At 43.1% G+C, this 27,173-nt stretch overlaps 1 protein-coding gene across 1 annotated transcript in view; it reads left to right on the top strand.

Moving 5' to 3' along the window:
- The window catches only part of tafa4b (TAFA chemokine like family member 4b), a gene marked incomplete at both ends in the record, with an annotated part of 34,843 nt that extends 15,314 nt beyond the window's left edge, over positions 1-19,529 (top strand). Inside the window, 2 exons of the mRNA XM_083908069.1 lie at positions 10,165-10,289; positions 19,398-19,529. Coding sequence (XP_083764195.1) covers positions 10,165-10,289; positions 19,398-19,529 — 257 coding nt within the window. The remainder of the gene's footprint in view (positions 1-10,164; positions 10,290-19,397) is intronic.
- Between the last annotated feature and the right edge of the window lie 7,644 nt (positions 19,530-27,173).

Raw genomic sequence — 27,173 nt, forward strand, 5'->3', positions numbered from 1 at the left:
AAAGTCTCGCTACGGACGACTAGAACAAAGAAGCGTGATAAATACTTAGAATCTGTGCATTTTCTCATTCCACGCGCATTAGAACGCCCAGTCATGCTTAATACTTAATACACGCTTAATACTACACTGGGTGGTAAAGTGTGTTTAAAGCGACACTGAGATGAAAATGGCTGATGAGTGGATTTGGTTTGCTGTGAAATGTGGTCACAGACAAACTGGGTTTCATTAGTGGCAAAAAAGAAATCAAGTTTAGTGTCTGAGCTCAACATCAACCTGCTGTTGTTTACTGGAATATCTGCTCTATTATATATGTCATTATTGTGTCAATAAATGTGTGTGTGGAGCCGTTTGCTAGATATAATACATTTTCTTGTTACCAGGCCCAGAAATGAAAGAATATCTAAACCAGGGGCCTCAAACTCAAAGGACCTCGGGGGGCCCACTGAGCATCTAGTTTGGCTTGTACAGGGCCGGACAAGTGGGAAAAGCTATTGTTTAGTTGGGGGGCAAAATCCAGCTTTAAAGGCGCCATATGTAAGAATGTGGCCAAAAACGGTTACTACATTCAAATTCAAAAATATCAAGGTCTTTTCATAACTTCACATAACCCGTGGTTGCTTGGCAGCTGAGACCCTACCGACCGCAATGATTGGTAGACGGCGGTAGGTGGCGCCACATGACGCCAAAACATGATTTCAAAACATAAACATGATTTGCAGTCTGCAAAATATATTTTTTAGTGCAAATATTTTGTCTGTACTGTTGTTGTCGGTGAGTTCAGATTGTTATATGAACATTATTCCTGAGTCTCTGTGACATATTAGGAGGATTTTATGGTCCAGTTGCTTTAGATTTATTACACAATGCACCTTTAAATGACAGATATTGCAAAATCAACAATTATTTGGAGATAAATAGATTCAAACGACTGGTATTTAGGACAGTAGGGGTGGGCGGTATGACAAAAAAATATTAAAATGTCAAAAATACAATTCCGTACATTGATTTTTTTTGGCAACCAACAGTGCAGCTCAATTATTTCTCTGTGTAAAAAACATAGCAATAAAAAAACGGCCAACTTGTGCCAAATACAATAGACATTTAACGAGTATTCAGGACTTGAAGTTCACTCAGTTTAAGACATTTTATTTTAATTTGAAAGGTTAACAACGGTGCAGACTTTTGTGAGCTAAAAAGGTCAACGCTTCAGTTACTGCTTTCCATATCTTGATCACAGCTGTTATCAAGTTTATTTCATTCTTAAGTTACCTGTCACTACCTCTGCTGGCGTCGTCTCTGTACGTGGTTGAAAAACTGTCATGTTGCCGCCTGACGTTTGAATCTCGTCTGTGCTAACTTTGCAAATAACTGTAGTTTGTGTATTTTTTTGGGTGAAAAAGCCAAATCAAAAGTTTTCTTTTTGGAACAAAGTCCTCTACTTTGTTTGTTTTGGTGTGATTTGGCCGAGAAAAACAACAACTTTAGAACAGCAAAGGATAGAATGTGTGATCATCAGTACGGTCTAGTATCGTCATCAATTGTCCACGGTTCAGTTTGGAATGGTATAGCCCTGGTTCAGGCTTGCGTTTCCACTGAGAACACAGTACCTTTACCCTTTTAGAAGGGGTGTGGACTGTGCCCGATGGCCATGCAACACAGCAGACAATAAAGGAGGCAATCCAGCAGCTCGTTTTTGGACCATTTTACTCTGGTGTATGGGAACATAAACGGAACAGTTGGGGCTTAGTTTGGTAATTTTTCCTTGTGGAAACGGCGAAAATATGTACCGTAGCGAAACTGAAGCGTTCGTCTGTTTTTGAAGATGTGACGTTAGGTCGGATTTAAAAGGGTCTGGACTCCTTCATACTCCTTTTTCAGACATTAAGCGCGATAGTTTGAAAGTTCAGCTTTTCTGTGGAGTTGGTGTGATCTCACATTTATTCCCAGATCTTCTTTTTAAAGCGTTGTTCCATGCGTAGCATATGGATTTGGGTGCAAACTTGTTTGTTGTTTTTTTTTTTTTTTATTATTTCTGGTGATGTGATACGATGTGACACATGAAAAGAGTGAAATACCTGCAACGATGAGGGAAACTGCATGCATTCTTACCTCGAGGTGTTAATTAATTGCCATCCACTAAAGTGCACTAATGATGAACTATTCTTATTTACATTTTTTAATTTGAGTTGGTGCGTCCCGACGACGATTGTTGTCGTTCACAGTATAGAACGTAGTTGTGAAAAACAGTGAGAAGTACATAACAAAGTTTTTTTTTTTTTTTTTTTACATCAGTAGATTGATCCCCTTGAGAAAGTGAAACAATAAAAACACACTCATTAGCACATTTTTCTTTTCTTGTATTCAAACATGCAAGAGATTAAAACACAGGTATTATTTGTGTTGTTTTACAGAACCAGGAACGTATTAAAATACATAAAATGATAAAAAATTTAAAGCAAAAACATTGACAAATAAACCAAAGAGGAAAGCTTAGCTTACTTTTTCCATGTTCCAGGAGAATATAACGCTCCCTCGAGGAGAACAAAACATTGGTTTTGTAGGTAATAGATAGGAAATGTTTGATTTTATGCCACATTTTAACCTTTTTGTATTCAAGAGTCACATTTCAGTCACAGAGCGGAGGGCAGTCGTCTTTTTAGTCTCGTACACAAAAGAAAAGGCAGTTTCCACATGAATAGAATGTTAGAATATTGTGTTCATATATCACTTTAAACAAGCTCTCAAAGGCCCCCAAATACATAACCCTGGTCCTAGACCCTAACCCAAATACATAACCCTGGTCCTAGACTCTAACCCAAATACATAACCCTGGCTCTAGACCATAACCCTGACTCTAGACCCTAACCCAAATACATAACCCTGGTCCTAGACCCTAACCCAAATACATAACCCTGACTCTAGACCCTAACCCAAATACATAACCCTGGTCCTAGACCAAAACCCAAATACATAACCCCGACTCTAGACCTTAACCCAAATACCTAACCCCGGCTCTAGACCTTAACCCAAATACCTAACCCTGACTCTAGACCATAACCCAAATACATAACCCTGACTCTAGACCCTAACCCAAATACATAACCCTGGTCCTAGACCTTAACCCAAATACATAACCCTGACTCTAGACCCTAACCCAAATACATAACCCTGGTCCTAGACCTTAACCCAAATACATAACCCTGACTCTAGACCCTAACCCAAATACATAACCCTGGTCCTAGACCTTAACCCAAATACATAACCCTGACTCTAGACCCTAACCCAAATACATAACCCTGGTCCTAGACCCTAACCCAGATACATAACCCTAACCCAAATACCTAACCCCGGCCCTAGACCCTGACCCAAATACCTAACCCTGGTCCTGAGCCCTAACCTGGATACATGACCCTAACCCAAATACCCAAATAAAACATTAAAATACTTATAATAATAATAATAATAACTTTATAAGTAGGTGATTTTCTCTTAAAAGTAGTCTGAACTTGTCATGAATGACGTTTTCATCTATGACTGTAAAAAAAAAAGGAAAAAAGAAAGAGTGGGCCTGCAGTTTCAACTTTGTCCACATGATGTCACAAACATTACGACGACAGTGCAGGCGTTGTTGGCAGCAGCAGCAGCAGCAGCAGGAGGAGGAGGAGGAGGTGGAGGAGGAAATAAACCGAAAGCTTTGTCGTCCTGAAACCCGAATGCTCACGCAGCCGACGCACACCCTCGCTCACACGTACACACAAACGGGAACGAAAAGCTGTAACCCATCACCGGCGTAACGCTGAGTGACATTTAGAAGGTGTTGCCGTCGGATTGACGCGTCGCTGTGATCGGCGGCAGCAGCAGCGGCAGCAGCAGCAGCAGACACAGAGCTGTGGGCAGCCTTGTAGCGGCAAACCACAACAGACCTAATTTAGAGCAGCACAGAGAGCCGACTTGAACCCAGGGAATTGAATAGCCTCGGTCCCTTGTGTTGCCCTAATCACCTGCACCTTAAGCAAAGCACTGTCTAGACATATTTGCTCTCATCTGATCCTCGGTGCTGGAAATTGGAGCGAAAAAAGAAAACTTTAAAAAAAAAAAAAAGGAGCGGAATGAGTTGTAATAAGCTAATAGTAACTGTGATGAAACTCCTGAGCTGCGACTTTTTTTTTTTTTTTTAATTAGCATATATGCAACCTTTGTGAATATGAATGTCGACTCTAAATGAGACCGATGCAATTAGAGCCGCGCGGCGAGAGGTTCTTCATGTGTTATACACATTGTACCTGCGGATTGCGCATGTTTTCTATTTCCAGAAACTTGGCAATTATTCGCTTTCACACGTACTAAAGAGTTCACAGGACAGGTAGTGCCAGAAAGAGTCAATTTGGCTCGTTAATTTTAAGAGCCTAATAATGCTCCTGCAGGGTTTTTTTTTTTTTTTATCCCGACTGTTGGTGGAGTTCACTTTGCAATTAATGAACGACCTAAAGTGTTGATGAGTTCCACACTTTGAATTTGTGAACAGTAAATATGTAGATAGAGCCGGCAGCTGCATGGTTCGTTGACTTTTAGAAACACTGTGGATAGTTGCTAACATGGCTGTGTCCGTGCTAATGCCTTTGGATTTAGAGGCGCTAGTTTTTTTTGTCTTTGGACAAATTAGCTAAGATAACTACTTTCCCCATTGACAGTGGCTTTATATTTTATATATATATATGATATATTAAATATGCATTTAAAGGCAACATCAGGTTGATGGAGATTTAGAAACACTGGATAGTTGTTAGCATGGCTGTGTCCGTGCTAATGCTTTTGGATTTAGAGGCGCTAGTCTTTTGTCTTTGGACAAATTAGCTAAGATAACTATTTTCCCCATTGACAGTGACTTTATATTTTATATTTTGCATATGAAACACTAAATATGTATTTAAAGGCAACATCTGGTTGGTTGAGTTTTAGAAACACTGGATAGTAGCTAGCATGACTGTGTCAGTGCTAATGCCTTTGGATTTAGAGGCGCTAGTTTTCGGTCTTTGGACAAATTAGCTAAGATAACTATTTTCCCCATTGGCAGTGGCTATATGTTTTAGGAAAGAACGTGGAAACACATGAGTAGCTAGCATGACTGTGTCTGCTAGTTGGGAACTATAGGCATGTTTGTAGCATCAGACATGCGACCTTGTGGTAGAATATAACCTGGAAATACTGGGTATTAGCTAGCATGTCTGTGTCCATGCTAATTCGAATGGCTTTAATGCACTTTTTTGTCGTTGGACATGTTCTTAGTTGAGTTTTCGGGAAAAAAAATGCGGAAACTGTATACTAGCTAGCGTGGCTTTGCCGATTAGGGTGTCTTTAGAGATGCTATTTGTGGATTTAGTTTGTCAAATACGCTAAGTAAGCTATTTTGATGTTGCTAGTAGCTTTGTGTTAATAAAGTAAAGCTGTAGCTCAAGCCATTATCTATCATATAAATTGAGGTTTAGACAATTATCTGGATATTCAGCCTTGTAGCTAGCATGGCTGTGAGGTATTAGGGTTAGCATTTAGTCAATAAATTCATTGTCACTCAGGGAATAAAGTGTTGGGGGAACAGAAGTCGAATGGGCGCCAGGTCTGTTGAATGAGGTCCATGGTGCGACAGTTCAGAGCTACATTATGACTACATCTGCCACTGTTACTGTCCATTTTCAGAGGATGTCCCTTGCAAAGAACGAGAGTGACACAAGGCTTTATAATTTACAGTTATAGACGCCGAAATGAGAGCTACACCAGCTAAGGCCAAGAACCTGTTGAAGTCCCCTCATATATCTTCAAAAGAAGGCTTGCAAACAGACATTTATAGGACATTTATACAATCGCTGACCTCATAGTTACAAGGTAAATCAATCCAGCGCTCGTCACTCTCTGCGCAACTAGGTCGTTCTCCAAAGTCGATGATCTCACGATACACTACAAGCACTCATGTCATCTCTTTATCGCTGACCCGTCCAGACCCGTCTCTTGAGATCACAGGACTGTTCCATCTCCGCCAACGACAGGCAGGTGCGTGTCACGTTCTACCCCCGCCCCCGCTAGTAAAAACACGAGATAAGCCGCAGGGAACGCTAACTCCGTAATAGCACTCACAGGCCATGCCCATTAGCTCTAAATAACACTCTTGCGGCGCAAAGCACCGTTGTCGACACCATAATGGCCACATTAACGAGCATTACACAGCCATTGGTTTTTAGAAGCGCTTACTGCCACTGAGCTCATGCATCATAACAATGTGTTCAACATTACGCCTTGTGATAGCCGTGAGAGGTTTTCTTTCTTCCTTTTCTTTTGTGGTGACTTTGCAGTTTGGCACTGGACGGCGTCTCTTCTCACGACGTGTTTTCTCTTCCCATTTTCCACTCCACTGTTTGTTAGTCTCTCCGTCGCTCGTTTCCCCCTCTTTGTTTAATCTGCTGCTCGGTCATCCTCACACAGTCTCGGCTTCTCTCGTTTCTAACACAGTTTGTTTTACGAAAGGCATTTTTCAACGACACAGTTACAGTACGACTCGGCACAGCGGTAGTCGCTTTTTTTTTTTGCTTTTCCACGATCGATAGTACCTGGTGCTTTCGTTGGTAGCAGCTCTGGCGAGGTTTCGGAGCTAGCTGAGCCGATACTAAAATGTGACGTCAACAGACTGCATCTACAATGTTGATGAGTTAAAAATCCCCCCAAAAATCTCCAACATTTAGCAAAAGAAATGTCTAAAATCTCACGTCCAGTCGTATTTCAGTAATGCAGGAAGTACCGAACGATTCTAAAGATTCCGTACACCGTAAAACAACTCCTTTACAAGTCACTAGTTTGTGTGTCGTCTGACAAACCAATCAATTCCGTTGTTCAAACTGAAATTCTAGTTTGAAACTTTTAACATTTACTACGTTATTTTACTATTACGGACCGCGTTATCTTGTGAAAGTGTCTTCGACTGACCGTAAAGGCTCTATAAAAATATATATTCCATATTATGATGACTACACATTGAGGCTGTACTCCTGTACTCCATGAAAGCCAATTTTTCCAGTAATTCAGGAAGTACTGAACGATTCTAATGATTCCGTAGTCCAAAGAAAGTGACGAGTTTGTGTTGCCACCAAGACCCCACTTGTTAAAACTGGCATTTCCATAGTTTTAACATTCATTACTTATTTATTACGGACCACGTTATGTTGTTAAATCGCCTTTGAGTGACTGTAAAAAAGCACTATCAGGCTGAATCCCAATTCCACCCCTTTCCCTTCCCCCTACCCCTTTGTCGGAGTTCCCTTGTTGAGGGTTCAGGGTGCTAGGGGTAAGAACGTTCCCCTAAGAAATGAGACACCACTCGTGTGTTGATTGCGGATCAACAATCGAGGCGGCAAGTCTATTGCATCAACAATCTAAAAATGCCGTCCTCACTAGTAGTTTTTCAGCTTTTACGACTGTCAGGTCGTAAAACCAACGACATCGGAGGCGACGATATCTCATCTAAACAAATAGCGATAGCAGCTAGCTAGCTAACCATTTACGAAAGGAACACCGGGATATTAGCGTTGGCTACGACTAGCTAGTAATTCAAAACAAACAAAAAAAAAGCCGACAATTGAAGAAAACCGCAATAGTATCATTACACATGACTGTCAAAAATTAAAATGCGGAGTTCTTGGCTTGAGCCATCGCTTCCAAAATGATATACCCGCCGGCTTTCGAACTTCGCTGACTTTGGAAGCTTCATTTCAAGGGCTACGTAGCCCGACGGCGTGGCCCTAGCCCTTAACCCATACAAGAAACGAGACAACCCTACTTGTCGATATGAACACGCAAAAACAAGGGGTTGGGTTAAGGGGTGGAATTGGGATTCAGCCCAAAAATCGGATGTATTATGTGCTATGATGACGATGTGGAAAAGCGTCATTAGCGAACACCTATTATTTAGCCCCGTCTTCTGCGTCCTCTCTCTCTCTCTTACGAGATGCTCGAGAGGATTTTGTCCGTGTTCTTTTGCATAATGCGGCTAAAAGCTCATTTTCTCCTGCCAATACCCACCTCATCTCCAACCTCCTCCTCCTCCTCCCCTCGTTGGAAACAATGGTCACCGGAGATCAAAAATTTCCTCCTTCTACGTAAACACCATCAATCCTGCAACCAAATTAAGTTGAGGGTGGGTGAGGATGATGGGCTCAGAGTCGTCTCGATGCCTCTCCGTCTCCACACACGGGAGACAGACAGGAGGAGGCTGTGGACGGATGATGGATGGAGCGCCGGAGCTTACATATTCTCAGCTGTCAGACTGTCTTCCATGGAGACGGGAGGGTCAGATGATCTGCTAGATTCGAGTGTCAGCTGCCGTCGTCTCGACACCAGATTTACTGTAGATCAAGTTCGGAGGCTGGATCTCGTCCAGTCTCTTGCACCTAAATATACTACAACATTATTGTCATTTCATTACTTTAAAGCGGACCTAGACCGGAAGTTTTAGTGTGTATCTGCGTCATTACCTCGTTTATGAAGCCCTGAAGGTTCTAAACAAACAGTTCAGCCACTGCTGAGAACGCTGTGTTTTATTGTAATCTCGGGGCTCAGCGAGATCTCTGAAAAAAACCCGGTCCGGTTACGTAAACACTGGTTCTCCTGAACAGCAGATCGTCCTGCTCCGGGCACTAGTCCGGGCACATCCGGTTGCGTACATTGAACCGCAGAAGAAGAATAAAAACGTCTGGACTGCGGCGGGGAGTCGTGAAGAAGCTATTTTTAAACACTTGTTAAAACAATGTTTTGATAATGAGTAGCAGTGCATCCACCGTTCCAGAGGGGGGAGCTGCTGCGCTTCTGAGAGCGGGTGTGCCGAATATGTCACTTCCGGGTACTGGCCAATCACAAGACAAGTCTGTCGTCTGGGTGTGAGAGTTGAGTCTGAAATATCGCGGCTGGGGAACAGCGTCAGAAAAGACAGATTTCTATCGGCTCGTTTACAGCAACTAGGAGGTTTTTGACCATAAAAACAAGTGAACGTATGCAAGTAGACCTCCATAACTCACATATATGTGCAACAGGACCACTCTATGTGAGCTTTAAAGACGGCTTTTATTCATCATAGTACATGCAAATGGGATAATTATCACCTGTGCCTTGTGTTTTGTAGATTACACCAGGACATGCAGAATTTGGAACTTCATTTAAAGTACAGGAAGCATCTTCATCTGCACACAAACACACACTCGTACTGTATTTTCGCCTCCTCTATTCCTTCTGGGTGACGGTGTACGATTTCCGTTGGTGTCTTTGTTTGAGAGTGAAAGTCTGTGTCTTTATTATTATTATTATTATTATTTCCCTTGTTCTTTTCTACTTTCATTTATTTTATCTGCCGGATTCCAGCTTCCCAGTTCCACGCTAGGTTCAAGATCACATTTGGGAGGAGGGGGGGGACGGGGCGGTGGTGGTGGGGGCGGATTACGTTAATCTGATTAAAATGAAAAACACAGGTAGCTGCCGCTGCTGAATTTGAGCTCCTGTGTGAAAATCCCCAGCAACCGCACTGAGCTGAGCTGAAACAAAAGCTCCGGATCAGCGATGTTGAGAATGTTTCGCGAGCGGAACGCGACCTTGTCGTCGTCGTCTGACGCCAACGATCGTAATCGTCGCGGGTTTTTTTTACAAATTCTCGGCAGAATTCTAAGTTAAAATCTGGCAAATTATGGCAAATTCAGAAAGATGCGGTAGATGTAGCCAATTTGATTGATTTAGTAGCGAATAATACATTACTTTTGATTTGATTTTGTGGCATTTGGTCATATTTAGCACTTTACATGTGTAAACTTGTTTGTGTTGTTGTTCATGGTGGCGTATGTTTGCTTTTTCTTGGATTTAACGGAAGCTTCACGTCCTGCATTAGTGGAAAATACGTTTTTTTTTTTAGTTAAGTTGCCACTACATTATTTTTATTGCTCTATTCTGCAATCCCGTCCAAAGACCGGAGGATTTTTTGAGTTTCCACGGTTTGTCTTATTGAAAACAGCACAGTTGTCGTCGTTGTTGTTGTCGTTTACCTTTATCTCACTGGTTCACCATGTGATCATTTCACTAACCTTGCTCTCTGTCTTTTCCCCCCACTCCCTGAATCTCCCATCTATTTTCCTGCTCCAGCGTCCATTGTGGCTCAGAAGTGGTGGTGCCAGATGCACCCGTGCATGGACGGGGAGGAGTGTAAGGTCCTGCCTGACCTGACGGGCTGGTCCTGCAGCACCGGCAACAAAGTCAAAACCACCAAGGTGAGCGAAACGAACGCTCTACATCCCCAGCTGACGATTTCTGGTTCCCCCAGAACGTTCTGGGAACATTCCCTGAAGGTTCCTCCAGAGGTTGTCCTCTGGAAAGTTTTCCTAACGTTACTTTGTCACGACCCAGAACGTTCTCGTAACCATGGCTTTGTCACAACCTTTTATAGAATGTTCTCTTTTGGTTCCCAGAACTTTTCCTTGAACGTTCCTCCTTAGGTTTTCCTGTGGCTGATATGGAAAGTTTTCCTTCCGTTACTTTTTCGCAACCCTTTTATAGAACGCTCTCGTTTGGTTCCCAGAACGTTCTCGTAACCGCCAGTTTTGTCCCAACCTTTTGGTTCCCAGAACTTTTCCTTGAAGGTTCCTCCATAGGTTGTCCTTCAGTTACTTAGTCACAACCCTTTTATAGAACGTTCTCATTTGGTTCCCTGAAGGTTCCTCCATAGGTCGTCCTGTGGCTGATGTGGAAAGTTTTCCAAACATTACTTTGTCACAACCCTTTTATAGAACGTTCTCTTTTGGTTCCCAGAACTTTCAGAACCTTTCCCTGAAGGTTCCTCCTTAGGTTTTCCTGCGGAAAGTTTTCCAAACATTACTTTGTCACAACCCTTTTATAGAACGTTCTCTTTTGGTTCCCAGAGCGTTCTCGTAACCACAGTTTTGTCCCAACCTTTTATAGAATGTTCTCTTTTGGTTCCCATAACTTTTCCTTGAAGGTTCTTACATAGGTTATTCCTGTGGTTGATGTGGAACGTTTTCCTAACGTTACTTTGTCACGACCCTTTTATAGAACGTTCTCGTTTGGTTCCCAGAACGTTCAGAACCTTTCCCTGAAGGTTCCTCCATAGGTCGTCCTGTGGCTGATGTGGCAAGTTTTCCTTACGTTACTTTGTCACGACCCTTTTATAGAACATTCTCTTTCGGTTCCCAGAACGTTCTCGTAACCGGCAGTTTTGTCCCAACCTTTTATAGAACGTTCTCTTTTGGTTCCCAGAACGTTTCCCTGAAGGTTCCTCCCTAGGTTGTTCTGCGGCTGATGTGTACAGTCTTCCTAACGTTACTTTGTCACGACCCTTTTATAGAACGTTCTCTTTTGGTTCCCAGAACGTTCTCGTAACCACGGTTTTGCCACAACCTCCGTTTAACCTTTTTCATAGAACGTTCTGGGTTTATTTAAAGGAATAAGTTGGAATAAGATTTTTTTGCCTTTTATTTATGGTTTTAGACGAAAAGACTAAAGTTATTGTTACATCCAGAAGGAAACAATTATAGCTCTGTGAAAACACACATTATACACATAAGTCAGCAACATTTCTGAGTATAAAAACATGTCAGACTCACCATCACAACAACAACAACAATCTTGACTACCTCTTGTTGAACTGTAACCACAGATAACTATTGTTCATTTTGAGTTGCTGTTTCTATTTTTACACGTTATACATCTATTTACAGCATATTTTCAATAAAGCAGTTGAACGCAGCCTATTTTCCGACATGTTTCACTTGAAATGACCACGTCATCTGAGATTTGTCCGATTCTTTTTGCTTCCCTGTCTCTGGTCCCATTTTAACGATTTGCCTTTTGAATACATTCATGTGCACATTTAAAGCGCGTTACCTCACATTCGTTCCCCCCCCTCATCCTTCAATTTGTTTCCTGTGCCGTTTCCTGTGCTGTGTTTCCTACATTTATATCTGACCAGGCCCAATTATTGCAGTAGCTTTGATCTACCTCCCTAATTTGTTGTGTGTAACAACAACAAAGCCCGGAAAAAAATAAAAACACAACAAAACATAAAAATCCCCCCGAGGCTAACACAATGTCCAAAAAGAATAAATAAAAGTACAATCACTAGAACTGACCTTGATCTTCAACTGAATAGATTTTTTTTATTTTGTCTGTGAAACATTTTGGTTCAATTAGTGTCGGCGAGTAAAAACACTTTCATATTAAAGCTGTGAGCAACAACAGCAACGACGACTGTCTGGTGACACGGATCTGAACTAGTGCCGGGCAGGTTAGCGCGTTAGCGGCATTAGCAGCGTTTCCATGACGACTGACCAGACGCCCCGATTGTTAAAACGAGTCTCTAAAGTAGCGCTAAACTTTAAAAACAGAGGCGCACATACGCAGTACACGGGTACGCTGGTTATTTGTAGCGCTCCAGTTCCACTGTAGGCGCGCTAACGGCGCTAAAAGGAGCTAGCGGCGCTTACTGCTAAACGGTGCCGCGGATCGGTCGTCATGGAAACGCGTTGACTTGCCCAGCACTAATCTGAACCGTTGTAGAATTCTAGACGTAGCTTCAGGGAAGCTGCTGATGCTTCCTGTGCCCACCAGGTGGCACTAGAGAAAGAATAGCATGAATTCTAGACGACTGCCTGAAAATATAAAGCTCAAAATGTCACGTACAATTTCTTTAGGGAGTTTTGGAGAAAGGTTCCATGAGATTTTGGACGCGTAGAAGTTCTTCTTCTACGAATTTTAACGACAGCTTGCGTCCACGAAGTCGCATTACTGCCATCTACTGGAGCTAGAAAGCTCCTACGCTACCCAGTCTGTCGCATCGTTTATTGACCAACGCCAAGGCGGTATATGTTTTTGCCAAAGTTTGTTTGTTTGAACTTAACTTGAAAAGTCACGGACCGATTTGGATGAAATTTTCAGGAAATGTCCGCAACGGTACCAGGAACAAGTGATGACATTTTGGTTTTGATAAAAAGTTTCGATTTTGGAAATAAATAAAATAAAAGTCTTCTTCTATGGGGTTAAAAAATTCATATAGTTTGTTTCTTCTCATCCAGTTCCATTTTCTTCTTTGTTTTTGCGTCTCAATTTCTGAAAAAGAACAATAATAATAATAACCAAAGCAAAGATAATTGTGTCTTCACAGCACACCTCACACTGTTGACTTTTATTGCTGTTCTCTCACATAAGAAATGCACGAACAAACAAACAAGTGATTAGAGAAATCGCTCTTATTCTAATTTAGATTCATTTAAAAAAAGATAAGAATTTGTAACCACTGCTGAATGTACTGGTCCTGTGCACACTCTTAGAAATAAGGGTTCCTTCTACAAGAGCTGAGGTTCTACCTGGAACCATTTGCTTCTTGGTAACACTAATGGTTCCAGTAAGAATCATTTTGATCCAGTGAACCCTTTAAAACCCCTTTCCTGAATAAAGGGTTTTAAAAGTGTTCTTGTTGGAAGCCTCCAAAAGGGTTCTACCTGGAGCCAAAAAGGGTTCTCCTATGAGGACAAGCCGAAGAACCTTATATGGTTAATTGGCGGCGAAATTTCCCGCTGTCTGGACGTGTTAAGACACACCGTCCTGAAATCTGGCAGGACGCCCCGCGGCGCTTACAACTTTCCTCTTTGCTCGCTCGACTGTACGATCGTAGACGTCCTCCCGCATCCGCTGTCGGCCATCTTGTTCCCGGACGACTTCCAGCTTCTTCTGGATCTCGTTCCTCCGACCAGATACCGATCAGGCACTTGGTTTCGTAGGCGCTCCACCCACGTACCAGCGTCCGGCGCCCCCCTCCTTCACCCCCCGGCCATTTTTGTTTTTATTTGGAACAAAAGTCCCGCGGTATATGCTAACTAGCGCGCCCTATATAGCTAATCGCCTCAACCGTGACCTCGCGACAGTCGCGAGCCCGACGCGTTCTTTCTTTATACGCACTTTGAAGTTGTCGGGGGGACTCCCGCCGAGTTGTCGGGCATGACCACTTCGCAGTTGTCGGGAATCCCGTTGTCGCGAAAAAAAAGCGTAATGTAAAGTGGGCCTAAGAGTGTATGTTTACTAAAGTGTTGTGACAATGAAAGTGATTGGATCTGAGGTCGTACAAAGTCCAAATTTCAAATGTCGGTAAATACTTTAAAACTAATTAACAAGTAATCTGCTGTAGCTGTTTAGACGGGGGTTGGAAAACCCCCCCCCCCCCCAAAAAAAACAAGCGATGGAACAAGCAAACACCTCTGTGGTCTGTGTTCCCCACACAAACTGCTGCGTGCGATCGCGTTAAACTGACACAATTCCCGACGAGGAAGCGTCGCTTTAAACGAGGCTCCTCCATGGCCCCTTTGTAAACTGTCGAAGTGTGAAAGTTAATTTGCGGGACTGACGTGTGTGTGTGTGTGTCTTTCTCGGTGTCTGTGTGTGTGTGTTATGGGACGGCCCAGGTGCAGTTTATTTACAGGTGACGTATAAAAAAAAAAAAGCGAAAACAGTTGCGAAGGAAAGCGTCGAGCAGGGCCGCGCGGCCGTAAGAATAATTGCTCGAGAGAGAGACGCCGTAACAGCACAACATCTGTCGCGTTCATTAGAACGCATTATGGCCGGGCCGCCTTTTCCGCCGAGGCTTTACAATTAAGAGTCGTAATTAAATCGGTGAGCGAGAGACAGACTGAGGAGCGGCGGCGGCGGCACTGCCGGGCTCGCTCACAATACAGTGGAATTAATGACCCTGGGCCTAACCGCACCCAACACTGGGACTGACAGGTGCAATTATCCTCATTCTGTTGCACGATGTCATTTCCTGCACTTCTTCTTCTTCTTCTTCTTCTTCTTCTTCTTTGTCGCCCTCCTTTCCTCGCCTCTCTCCCTCTCTCTCCGAGTCTGCTCAGCTGATCAACTGCGAGAGGAGCGAGGGGAAGCGATTGCGGCTGACGACTGCATCGGTGGACGTTAATTGTGCGTTTGCGAGGTGTTTTGGGAGCAGCGAGCGGTTACTTGGAGACTTGGAGGCAGATGTCACCGGAGATAGTTTCAGTGGGACTTTTCCATTCCCTGGCAACTGCTCACTGAGCTCCACTCCCTCCCTCGCTTTTCGTTATGTCTCTCTTTATCCTGCTTCTCTCGCTCTCTCTCTAACCGTGGCCTTCTTTAACCACCATCGGTGTCTCGTTCGCCACAGTGATTTGTATCTGTCCGGCTCGATTTCACTCCCACACAGTGTAGGTGTGCTGTAGATGAGCCCGAGCGAGGCAGAAGAACACGGTTTAACGAGGAAGAGCAAACGCTCTGCACTTTAAGATCTATATACGAGTGTGTGTGGAATATGATTTTTTTCTTTTTTTTTTTTTAAATGTATGAGCGCGTCTGTTTATCGTAAACACGCATGGGATCGAGTTTGTTGACGTAAAACGAGCTCAATTATGTGCCATCAACTTACTCCCAAGTGAAAATGAACCATAGCTATTTGTTGAGCTCCGAGACATGAGAAATCCAGCTTTAGCATTCGAGACTCCGCTGTTCCCGATCAGTCACCTAAGAGCGACACAAATGAAATGTTTTCAATCCAATGAAAACCACAGCGAGTCAAAAGAAGCAAACATAAATGGTTAGCTAGCTATCCAGCTAGCTATCTATCCAACCATCCAACTATCTCTCTAGCTATCCAACTATCTATCTAGCAATCCAACTAGCTATCTAGATATCCAGCTATCTATCTAGCTATCCAACTATCTATCTAGCTATCTAGCAATCCAACTTTCTATCTAGCCATCCAACTATCCAACTATCTAGCTATCTAGCAATCCAACTTTCTATCTAGCTATCCAGCTATCTAGTTATCCAACTATCTATCTAGCTATCCAACCATCTATCGAGCTATCCAACTATCTAGCTATCCAACTATCCAGCTATCCAACTATCTATCTAGCTATCTAACTTTCTATCTAGCCATCCAACTATCAAACTATCTAGCTATCTAGCAATCCAACTTTCTATCTAGCCATCCAACTATCAAACTATCTAGCTATCTAGCTATCCAACCAACTATCTAGCTATCCAACTATCAGCTATCCAACTATCTATCTAGCTGTCTAGCAATCCGATGTTCTATCTAGCTACCCAACTATCTAGTTATCCAACTATCTATCTTGCTATCCAACTATCTATCTAGCAATCCAAGTAGCTATCCAGCTGTCCAGTTAGATACCAAGGTATTGCCCAAGTGTAAACAAATGACAGAAAGTTGAACGCTGCTTTCTACCTATGTCTATCTAGCTATCCAACTTTCTATCTAGCTATCCAACCACCCATCTAGCTATCCAACTATCTATCTAGCTGTCTAGCAATCCAACTTTCTATCTAGCTATCCAACTATCTATATAGCTATCCAACTATCCAGCTATCAAACTATCTAGCAATCCAACTTTCTATCTAGCTATCCAGCTATCTAGTTATCCAACTATTTATCTAGCTATCCAACCATCTATCGAGCTATCCAACTATCAGCTATCCAACTATCTAGTTATCCAACTATCTATCTAGCTATCCAACCATCTATCGAGCTATCCAACTATCAGCTATCCAACTATCTATCTAGCAATCCAATGTTCTATCTAGCTATCCAACTATCTAGTTATCCAACTATCTATCTTGCTATCCAACTAGCTATCCAGCTGTCCAGTTAGATATCAAGGTATTGCCCAAGTGTAAACAAATGACAGAAAGTTGAACGCTTCTTTCGACCTATGTCTATCTAGCTATCCAACTTTCTATCCAGCTATCTATCAAAGTATTGCCCAAGTGTAAACAAACTGAAAAGGACAACGAGTTGAAAGAGGCAAAAATAAAGGCTTTACAAAAATAAGTTATCAAACACAAACGTTTGCCAGTTTCTGTCCGTCTGCCATTACTGCCCAAGTGTAAACAAAACGTTTTCAATCCAATGAAAAGGACGGTGACTCCAAAAAAAAATTATTCTGACCCGATTGGCTCTTTTCAAAAAAACAAAATATTCACTTTTTGCAAAAGACGAGCGTGAAGTGGGACACAGAAGAGTCTCTCCGTGTGATGACATGTCTTGTTCCTCATCTCTGGTGTTGTTTCTTTCTTTCTTTTTTTTTAGGTCACACGATAGCAAGAGAGCCAGCGAGCCCCGAAAAAAAACCTGAAACTCTCCACGTGGAAAAAGGAAGGATGACTCTTAGACACTTAGACTGTGCGACGAGGGGGAAATATCACAGCAAAGGAACCGCTTGTCAGACGATCCATCACAAAACAATGGGATAAAAATGTGCTCATCGCAAACTGTGTGCACCCCCCGGAGACGCGGTTACACGGCAAACCAATGGACACCCAGGGTACCTCCGGACACAAAATGGAGTCTAGTTTTCCCAACGACGGACAACGTGCGACGAACAAAACAAAAAATGGATTTAAAGCATTTTCAAAGTATATATTTCAACAAAGCATTTGTGAGTGAAAGCTGCGTTGAAAAAACGTAGCGCTAACACCGAGATGATGATGATGATGATGATGAAACGCGATAGCAGCTCATAAACTAGCAAATTAGCATCGAATTGCTCTTGTGGGTCAAGTTGCACGCCGCGGAGACCGTTTTTTTCTGCGGGAGTCATTTTGCAGTTCCAATTAGGAACGGCAGCGTAGGATCACAACAGCGTATTAAAAATTCATGTATGATATTTGCACTAGATGAAGCCGTTTGGGAATGTTTTGTTTTTTTCTAGATTTTATCGCCCGTCTTTTTGCTGTGGATGTCACATCAAAGTTGAAGGTGTGAGCATTTTTGTAAAATGTCTGATAGATAATTATATATATATATATATATATAAATACACATACATATATATATACAGAACATCGGCCCATGTTTCCTCAGTAGTTATTGGTTAAAATGGCTCACGTACAATATGAACTATGGAAAAACCCCCCAAAAAAAGTGTGATTCATCTGTCTCATTTTCGCCCAGGAACATTTTCATCGATATATTTCATGGATTATAATCTGTGACATCTCTTATGTTAACTGTTAAAACGAGGCCCATAAAAAATGTTCAAACAAAGAGAACGAGTTGTCGTCATGATGTTATTTCACCTTTTGTTCTGATTCCACACCATACGTATTAAATTACTCAAGATCACATACTCTGGTATATATACACTACCGTTCAAAAGGTTGTTGTGTTTTCCATTAAAAGTCGCACTTTTATTCATCGAAAGAGTTGCAAAATGTTATAAAATACAGTCAAGACATTGGCAAGATTAGAAATAATGATTTTTATTCCAAATAATCATTTCGCCCTTTCGTCAAAGAACCAGCAAAACTGTTTTCAGCTGTGCTAACATCATTGCGCAAGGGTTTTCTAATCATCCAATAGCCTGCTAACGCTATTAGCAAACACGAATGTACCATTAGAACACTGGAAATGGGCCTCTATACACCTATGTACATATTCCATTAAAAACCAGACGTTAGCAGCTAGCATAGTCGTTTACCACATTAACAATGTATAGAGTGTTTTTGTGATAACGGTTACTACATTCAAATTCAAAATACCGAAGTCTTTTAGGTTTCGTTTTCTGACCTAACTGGCGACCCGTGGTTGCTCGGCAGCTGAGACTCTACTGACTGCAATGATTGGTATACGGCGGTAGGTGGCGCCACATGCCAAAACATAAACGTGATTTGCAGTCTGCAAAATATATTTTTTAATGCAAATATTTTGGCTGTACTGTTGTTGTTGTTGTTGGTGAGTTCCAAAGTGACCCCAAACTTTTGAACAGTAGTGTACAGTAGTACCACCAGAAGAAGCTCGCGTACCACTGGTGCTACCCATCCCCCACTTTGAGAACCATGGACTCGGGGTTCTTGATCAAATGCTTTTGTTCACACACACACACACTATCCATTGATTCTCCCTCCAGTGTCATACACTGAAATAATTGGCACAGACAATGCCAGTTCAACCCTTTGTTTTGTTGTTTTCTCCCCTACAGGGCTTCGTCGTTACTGCAGCGAGTACAAACGCAAACCGTCCCCGGCGATCTCTCACTTATATCTCTGTATCTATTCCGCCTCTCGCCCTCTTGCTTCCCTTGAATCTTTCATTCCACCATCTCTCTTCTCTGCTACGCCGCATGTCATACAAGAGATGGAACATTTAAAATAGTTTTGACACTCTGTCCCATATAGTAGATCTTTATTTCTCACTTGCTGTTTTTTTTTTTTTCTTGTACTTTCCAAATCCATTTTTCTCCCACAGACATATATCCAAGTGCAAAGTATTTTCCCAAACTGTATCTGTCTGCTTTTTCTGATATGTGAATGTGTTGGGTCAGTGTGCCCAGGGGTCAGCCAGCTGGGGGGCTGCTGCTCTGCGAACGAGAGCTTCTGCTTTCGGACGTGCTGCCTTTGTGAGCTATGATAAATCTGTGCACTGCCGCTTCTCCAGCTCCAGTGCTGAGCTCTGAGCCACAGGGATCTGGAAGGGCGGGGGGGGGACAGCAGGGCTACCAGTCGCAAAGGCAGCTCGGCGCTCTCATTACTGAGAGGCCTGGATAGCACTGCGGCTCCTCTCGGGACCACTGACATGGAATATTTTTAGGCCTACGGTGCGGCGCTGCAGTTAGGCCAGTCGCGCACACCCACCCACCACACAATGCCCTCTTTCCTTGAGTCGTGTCTCGGGGCAACAATGGCTAATTTATAGCCGCGGACGCGGTGACATTCTGCCGACATTTGCACGCAAACAAATGCGCCTGCCGTCACAAAAAAAAGCTTTCTTTTCCCCGTCGGTGAACAAGAAACGTGGATCAGTGACGGGCGATGTAAGGCACAGTGCCACCTCCACCGCCCTCCTTAAAACGAGCATACCCTCTGTCCTAGAAGGTGATATTTGAGGACAAATCGCACTGCACCGCTGCTCTCTCCCTGGCACGAAAGTTACTTCGTTTTAATGGGGGGAAATTCTGCTTACTTCTCACTTGATTTATAACATCAGTTAACACTTTTACTGCAGAGTTAATGATCTCGGTCGTCAGTGTCGGTTCTCTTCTTCTTCTTCAATAGGACACGATGTCGATTTCGTCAATGATGTTCCCCTTTAGTGGGGCCAAGAACTGTGACCCCGGACTGACCGAGGGCCTTTCCGCGTGGAGTTTGCGCGTTATTCCCATGTGTGAGTGGGGTTTTCTCCGAGTCCTCGCCCTCTCAGTGACCCTCATGTGGAGGATGAAGCGTTAGACAATGAATGAATGTTCCCATTTAGACGATACAGACTGTACCACCCGATAGGTGCTTGCACGAAAATAGCACCTGTCAAATCACAACTGTTTTGTTTTGCAGCCTAGAACACTTAGGTTGCCGTGTTTCCGTCATGGTACAGTTCCGGTTTGGTACAATCCGGTACCATTTGGAAGGGTAAATCTCCTGGGTCGGGCTTGCATTTCAACTGAGAACAGTAACTTCACTTGGTAGGCGGGGGCGTATGCTGTGCCCCGATGGCGGTGTACGAACAGCGACATCCAACGCGACACAACGGGCAACAAAGGAGGACATCCAGCAGCTCGGTTTTTCCTGTCTCGGAAGAAGTCAACCTTGCAAGGATGCAAGGGAGTGACGCTTTTCTGTCACCCAAGTTACCCCAAGGGAAGGGTTATTTTGGTACTATTCCTAATGGCAACGCAAAAACATGCGGACCAAACCATTGTACTTGGTGGGAACACGCCACTAGTCCATGTCTTATATACCAGGCATGTCCACAGTCCGGCCAATCAAGGCCCGCAGCTTTGGTTCATTTTTAGAAAGAATTATTAATGGCCAGGGATGGAAAAATTGGTCACAAGCCATCCCCATTAGCTCCGCTGGTAAGGAGTCTAAAACCCAAGTCCAGGGTTTGACAACAGATACACGCACTCACTAACTATACAAGTGTTATTAAACGGTGCATTTGTCAATTCTGGTTTGGACACCCCTGCTATTTATGGTCCATGCTCTCACACCATTTAAGCCATGCTTAGACATCCTGGAGGTTGATTCACAGCTCAATCACTGCCGCTAGTTAACAACAATAACAACCCCCCCCCCCCCCCCCAAAAAAAAAGTCTGCAAACTGCACCGTGGATATATTCCCAACTGCTGTGCAGAACGGCCAGCCCTGCAGACACACACACTCACTCCCACCTCTGCCAATTTATGAGAAGGAAGACGGCCGAGCCTCAAGGTATCTTGGAGGCATTTCGCATTAGCATATTCACCTTTAATGAGACACAGGCTCTGGCATTCCAATTTAACAGACATCACTGCCTTCCCGTGGATCTATACGTCGTCTGCTCTGCGTTTAAGAAAACCCCATAAAAAAAAATTGCTTTCTTACCAGGTGACTTGTTAGTAACAGTCGTTGTTATAAGAAATGCATCGCATCAAGTCGTAAAATCGCTGTGATGTGTCATCAGAAAAGATGTTTTTGAAGACAACGTTTTGAACATTTCAAGTACGTGGCTTCGCTGATAACAATGGCTCTATTGTGTCAGTTCATGCAGAACCTAAATTTAAATTCTCCACACGTCCATTTATACGGCCTGTAACACTTCAACCTCGCGGGATGCCAGAAGAGTTAGCTACGAGTCCAAAAAGGGCGAATGTGACCAAGCCTAGAAAGCCTCACCACTGCTCTCAAAAACGTCCGCAGTGGAGAAGCCGTAAAATACTGATGTTTTAGACACATAAACTTGTTGTGGATCATTTTCTCCTGGACAGGGAACACAAAGTTAGCAAACAAATCTCTCGCATACATATTGTCAGTCAACGTCATGTGATAAAGCAGACATTACGGCTGCAACGATTAGCCGTTTATTCACTTAATCGCCAGATATTTTGATGATCAATTAATCACTTTTTCCTAATATCTAAAGTTCTCCTTTTTCAGCTTCTTAAATGTGAATATTTCCTGGTTTCTTTGCCCCTTGTGACAAAGAAACGCGATTCAAAGTGAAAATGTTTGGTGGGTGTACAACACTTTTGAGGACATCGTCATTTTGAGGTTAGGCGAACACTAATCAACGTTTTCCCAACATTTGATGGACCAATCGAGGAAATGATTGTGAGTTGCAGGCCATTCTACTTGGTGGAAACATGCCATTAGTCCATATCTTATATACCAGGCATGTCCAAAGTCCGGCCCGCAGCTTTGGTTTGTTTTTATAAGGAATTATTAATGGCCAGGGATGGAAAATCGGCCCTGGCATATAACGGTAGTCACAAGCCATCCCAATTAGCTCAGCTGGTAACGAGTTGTGCTCTAAAACCCAAGTCCAGGGTTTCACAAACAGATGCACACATTCATTTACTGTACAGATGTTATTAAACGGTGCATTTGGAACCATTGGCCCCTGCGAATCTTCACATTATCAATTCTGGCTTGGACACCCCGGCTATTTACGGTCCATGCTCTCACACGCCTTTAAGCCATGCTTAGACATCCTGGAGGTTTTCACAGCTCACAGCTCAATCCCTGCCGCTAGTTAACAACGATATCCTTAACCTATGAGGACGACCCGAAGAACCTTATATGGCTCCCAAATGTGTGCTGTCATCTACGAGGATTTGCAACTGGTGGGAGTCGGAGGTCAGGACCGACGGAAGCAAAGAAACGTCACGGTGGAAACCACTGCGGAATAACACGCAAATAAGAGAAGAAAATGACGATGGAAAAGAGGACGACGATGAGCTACCGAGAACAAATTGCAGTGATTGAGACTGGGGGGGGAAGAAGTGTGTGAAGAGTATTTAAAGTATGTCTTTGTTTATAGACGAGGCCTGGTCGGTTCCCGAGAGGCCACTCACGTTGTCAAACCAAACGCCTCCAATAGTCCATCATCACACTTGTCAGCAATTCACACACAGTCAGAGCCTAGAGAGAGACAGGGAGTGAAGAAAATATGGGTACGAAACACCATTGTCTTGGCTTATCCATCATATTTTGTCAAGTCCAATTTGTATTAGCCCCGCAGCTACGTCGAGGAAATAAGGGTTCAGGATTCATGTTCAGTAAGAATGGTAATCTTCAGATGAAGCGAGACGTGTGACAACCTGAGCGCACTGCAGGAAAAAGACGGCGTTTCCACACTTTAGCTCCGGCTGCGCGACACTGACGTTGATTTAATACGAGTCAGACGGAGATTAGCTGACGACGACAATCTGATCGCTCTTATCGGGCGCCGCGCGGCGTACGCGGGCGTCCCCGTCACTGTCGCTTCAGAGAGGGGGGGGGAACGATTTAGCCGAAGCCAAAATGTTTTCTGCGGGAGATCAAATCCTTTTTACAGCCCAATAACTGTCGCGCATAATTACCGGAATGTGCTCAGAAAAGCTCTCAAAAGGAAATGCATTATTCAGAACCCAATTTCATTGTTTTCGGGTCTTCTGTCGTCGTTGAACTCACCGGAGAACACGGTTACAGTTAGCGCCCCCCCCCCTTCGTATTTAGTATTCCGAGGCAGCGCCGTTAGAATTGTGAATCATGGGCCGTGTGGGTTTTTATCGGCTCGCACAGCTGATTAACCTTCAGGTGATGGTATGGGGATTAATTGCATTAGCCGCACTCTCTTACCCAGCGTGAAATATGTGACAAAAACAGCCCATTAAAATTCAACAGCAAACAATCACAAAAGCGTCTTTAATATTCATTTTGCAGGAGAAGCCTGCGACGGGCCGATATTGACGCTGGAGTGAATAAGGGGATTCATTAACATCTCCTCCTTCGCCGCGTCTTCCTCGCCGCGCCGCGTCGTCAAACTCACTTATCTCTCTGAAGCAATTAGCCACTGGAGGCTCCATTGACCTGAGCCCCTTTTGTCAGACTAGCGGGGGCTACATTAGCATGGCCGTAGCCTGGCGGTCTTGGCAATGCACGCGTTTGTGCCAATGTGAGGCGCGCTGATAAAGCAAGAAACCCTGCGGTGAGCGCACGGGTAGGATACAAGAAGCTGTTGTTGTCCTGCTCGCGCACAAAAATAGCGTCAATAACAGTCCTGTGTGCAGACGTCCTATATATATATATGTGTCTTTGTGCTGTGACCGCAATCTGGATGCACAGCGGCACTGACAATGCAAACAAATATCATGTTTTTCCATTACATGAACGTAAATATGTCACATTTGTGCCCAGAGTGACATGTTTAATTTGCATACCGACGCTACGTGACTACACGCGTGTACAAGTGACAGCGTCGCTGTAACTATACAGAGACCGTAGCGCGGAAGCGTGACCTGTGCGTGGCTCACACGCCGCCTGTTAACCGTTCCTATTTAAGGCGTCGTTATAATTTGAAGAAAATTGCATTTGCTTTTGTTGTCACGCTGTTTTTTTTTTGCTGACAACCACGTCGGCGAATGTACTCGTGACATTTGAGAACCCCCCCCCGACAACAGAGAGAATCCACATGAAGATGACAATAAATGTGAAATTAAGTGCCCAGGCAACACAGCCAACAGATTTATGCTAAGCAAAAAAAAAATATAGCCCACGAGCAAGTGTTTCATTGTTTACGACGACGACAGCAGCAGCTAAGTGTGCCTGCATTATTCATCATTAATTATCCAAATGTGCCTCTCCTTCCTTATTTACCAAATGAATGGTTTGTTTTGCTGAGAAATGTCTTCTGTCTGCTACGTCGGGCGAAGAAACGGCGTCCTCATAAATTTCCCCGGCAGGTGAGGTATGGCGAGAATGATGAGACAGAACACGGGAGGATGAAACACAATTGAAACCATTAGTTCCGCTGCTTCTGTGGCTCGCTGTTGTACAACTTTTGAAATGACCCCGCAAGTTCCACAATGATGTGCGACTGGAGAGACAAAACATCTGCTAGCTAACCTCCGTTTCACTAGCATTAGAGTGGAAGTTTTTCAGTTTTTCAGTGTTCTGGATTCCAATCGTTCTAAGTAAAGCTGAGGACGTTGTGTTATATTTTATTAGTAGTTTATTTTATGTGTTATTGTATGCGTAAATTGTCCGTGATGTACAGTTAGCGGCAACAACAAACAAGCTAACTAGCTAAATCAGAAAAGTGCTCTTTTTCCAACGCAGACTACGAGTAACCCTGAGGGTGTAGAGAGAGAAAAGGAAAACAATCCCAGTTAACTTTGTCAGACAACGCGACACGGAGTTTGAAAACATGGAGGGACAACGTCTGCTAGCTAACCTCTGTTTCACTAGCATTAGAGTGGACGTTTTTCAGTTTTCTGGATTCTAATAGTCTTAACTAAAGCTGGGGACACCGTGTTACGTTTTATTAGTAGTTTATTTTATGTGTTGTGTTTATTTAAATCACATTGTACGACTAACTTGTCCGTGATGTACAGTTACCGGCAACAATAAACAAGCTAACTAGCATTAGAGTGGAAGTTTTTTCAGTTTTCTTAAGGTTTTCTAGTCCTAACTACAGCTGGGGACACCGTGTTACATTTTATTAGTAGATATTTTATGTTGTTTGTTTACAAATCATATTGTACGACTAAATTGTCAGTGATGTACAGTTAGCGACAACGACAAACAAGCTAACTAGCTAAATGAGACAGAAAATATTACCAGGCAGCTGGAAAACATCAGCTGTCTTTCATTAAAGTGAAGGACACATTAGAACATGAAGAAAAGTGCTCAATTTAGAACATTAAAGCAGACTACGATTAACCCTGAGGGTGCAGAGAGAGAAAAGGAAAACAATCCCAGTTAACTTTGTCAGACAACGCGACGCGGAGTTTGACAGCCAGCTACTTTATTCGTCCCAAAGGGAGTAATTAAGATGTTAATTCACAAACAGAATCAGGGTGTGTTTGCATAGATTTTCATGCTGATGTAGTTACTGTATATCGGGGGAAAAACAGTGGTTAAATGTTGAGATTAAGAGGTTAATTCAGGATGAGAGGAACACTTTGGAAAAAGGGTCTCAATAAAAGAAATGAACTGAGAATAAGTTTAAAGAAAGTGACATGAGAAAAGTCTCCAAAGGGATATGGAAATTAATTCCATCATCAAATCCTTGAATTTAGGTACTTACATGTGCAGTTAGTGACCTCAGATGTTCTCTTCTGGTTTTCAGATGCTCCATTTATTGCCTTTTTTTTTTTTTGCACAGGTGCAATTCAGGAGGAAAAAAAACAAAACAAAGGGAACATTAATTCATGACACTTTAGACTGGGATTCGACTCCAAATTGGGTCAAAGATGGACTACGATGGTGCAATGTATGCCCGGGTTAAACCACATGAGCATGTCCTATAACCTGAGAGAGCACAGTTCGGATTAGCAGGAATTACAAGACTTAGGGTGAATTCCAATTCCTATTTTAACCCTCAATCTTAACCCTCAATCTCAAAAATGCACTCTCCCGCTAGTGCAAGTGCTGTCTGGTTCTCAAAAAAATTAAGTTGAGGGCCAAGTTTAAGGGCTGTATCGCCCTCAATATTGAGATTTTGCGAGACCACCCTTGGGAGCAAGGGCTACCCAGAATGCATTGCGTGTTTTGACATAAGAAAGATGGCGTCGAAAGCAGCGAAGCGAGTGCGATACAAATGAAGTAATTTCTTTGTTAATAGAGATATAAAAATGATGAAAACCATTGTATTATCTTAGTTTAGGCCCATATTATGGATTACTGACGTCATTGTTGCGTAACATTTATTTTTATTTTACGATCTTTTGTCAATAGCCGGCCGGCGCGCACACGCGATCGTTCGCTATCGTTTACCCTTCAATTAGCCGTGGTGTGTGGTAACTGTCAGCTGAATATGTCCGTGGTTGTGGTATTTGTATGAGTATCATCTTATAACTAACTGACAACCTAATAACTCGACTGACAAACGGATCGTAATAAATAATCGTGACGTAAACGCATTCTTCTTCTTCTTCTTTTTTGGAGTTGACAGACTGGACGCAGCTTTCGCGTTATTCTGCCCCCTACAGTCTGAAGACGTATCTGCATTTAAGGGGTGTCCCATTTCTAAGTGACAAAATAACCGTCAACACTTGGGTTTTGAGGGCCAGTTAAGATAGGAATTGGAATTGGCCCTTAATACTTAATAATTTCCCCGTGTAGATTTCACAGGAAAGGCTAG

This window comes from Microchirus variegatus, assembly GCF_963457635.1.
Source record: "Microchirus variegatus genome assembly, chromosome: 21".
NCBI lineage: Eukaryota > Metazoa > Chordata > Actinopteri > Pleuronectiformes > Soleidae > Microchirus > Microchirus variegatus.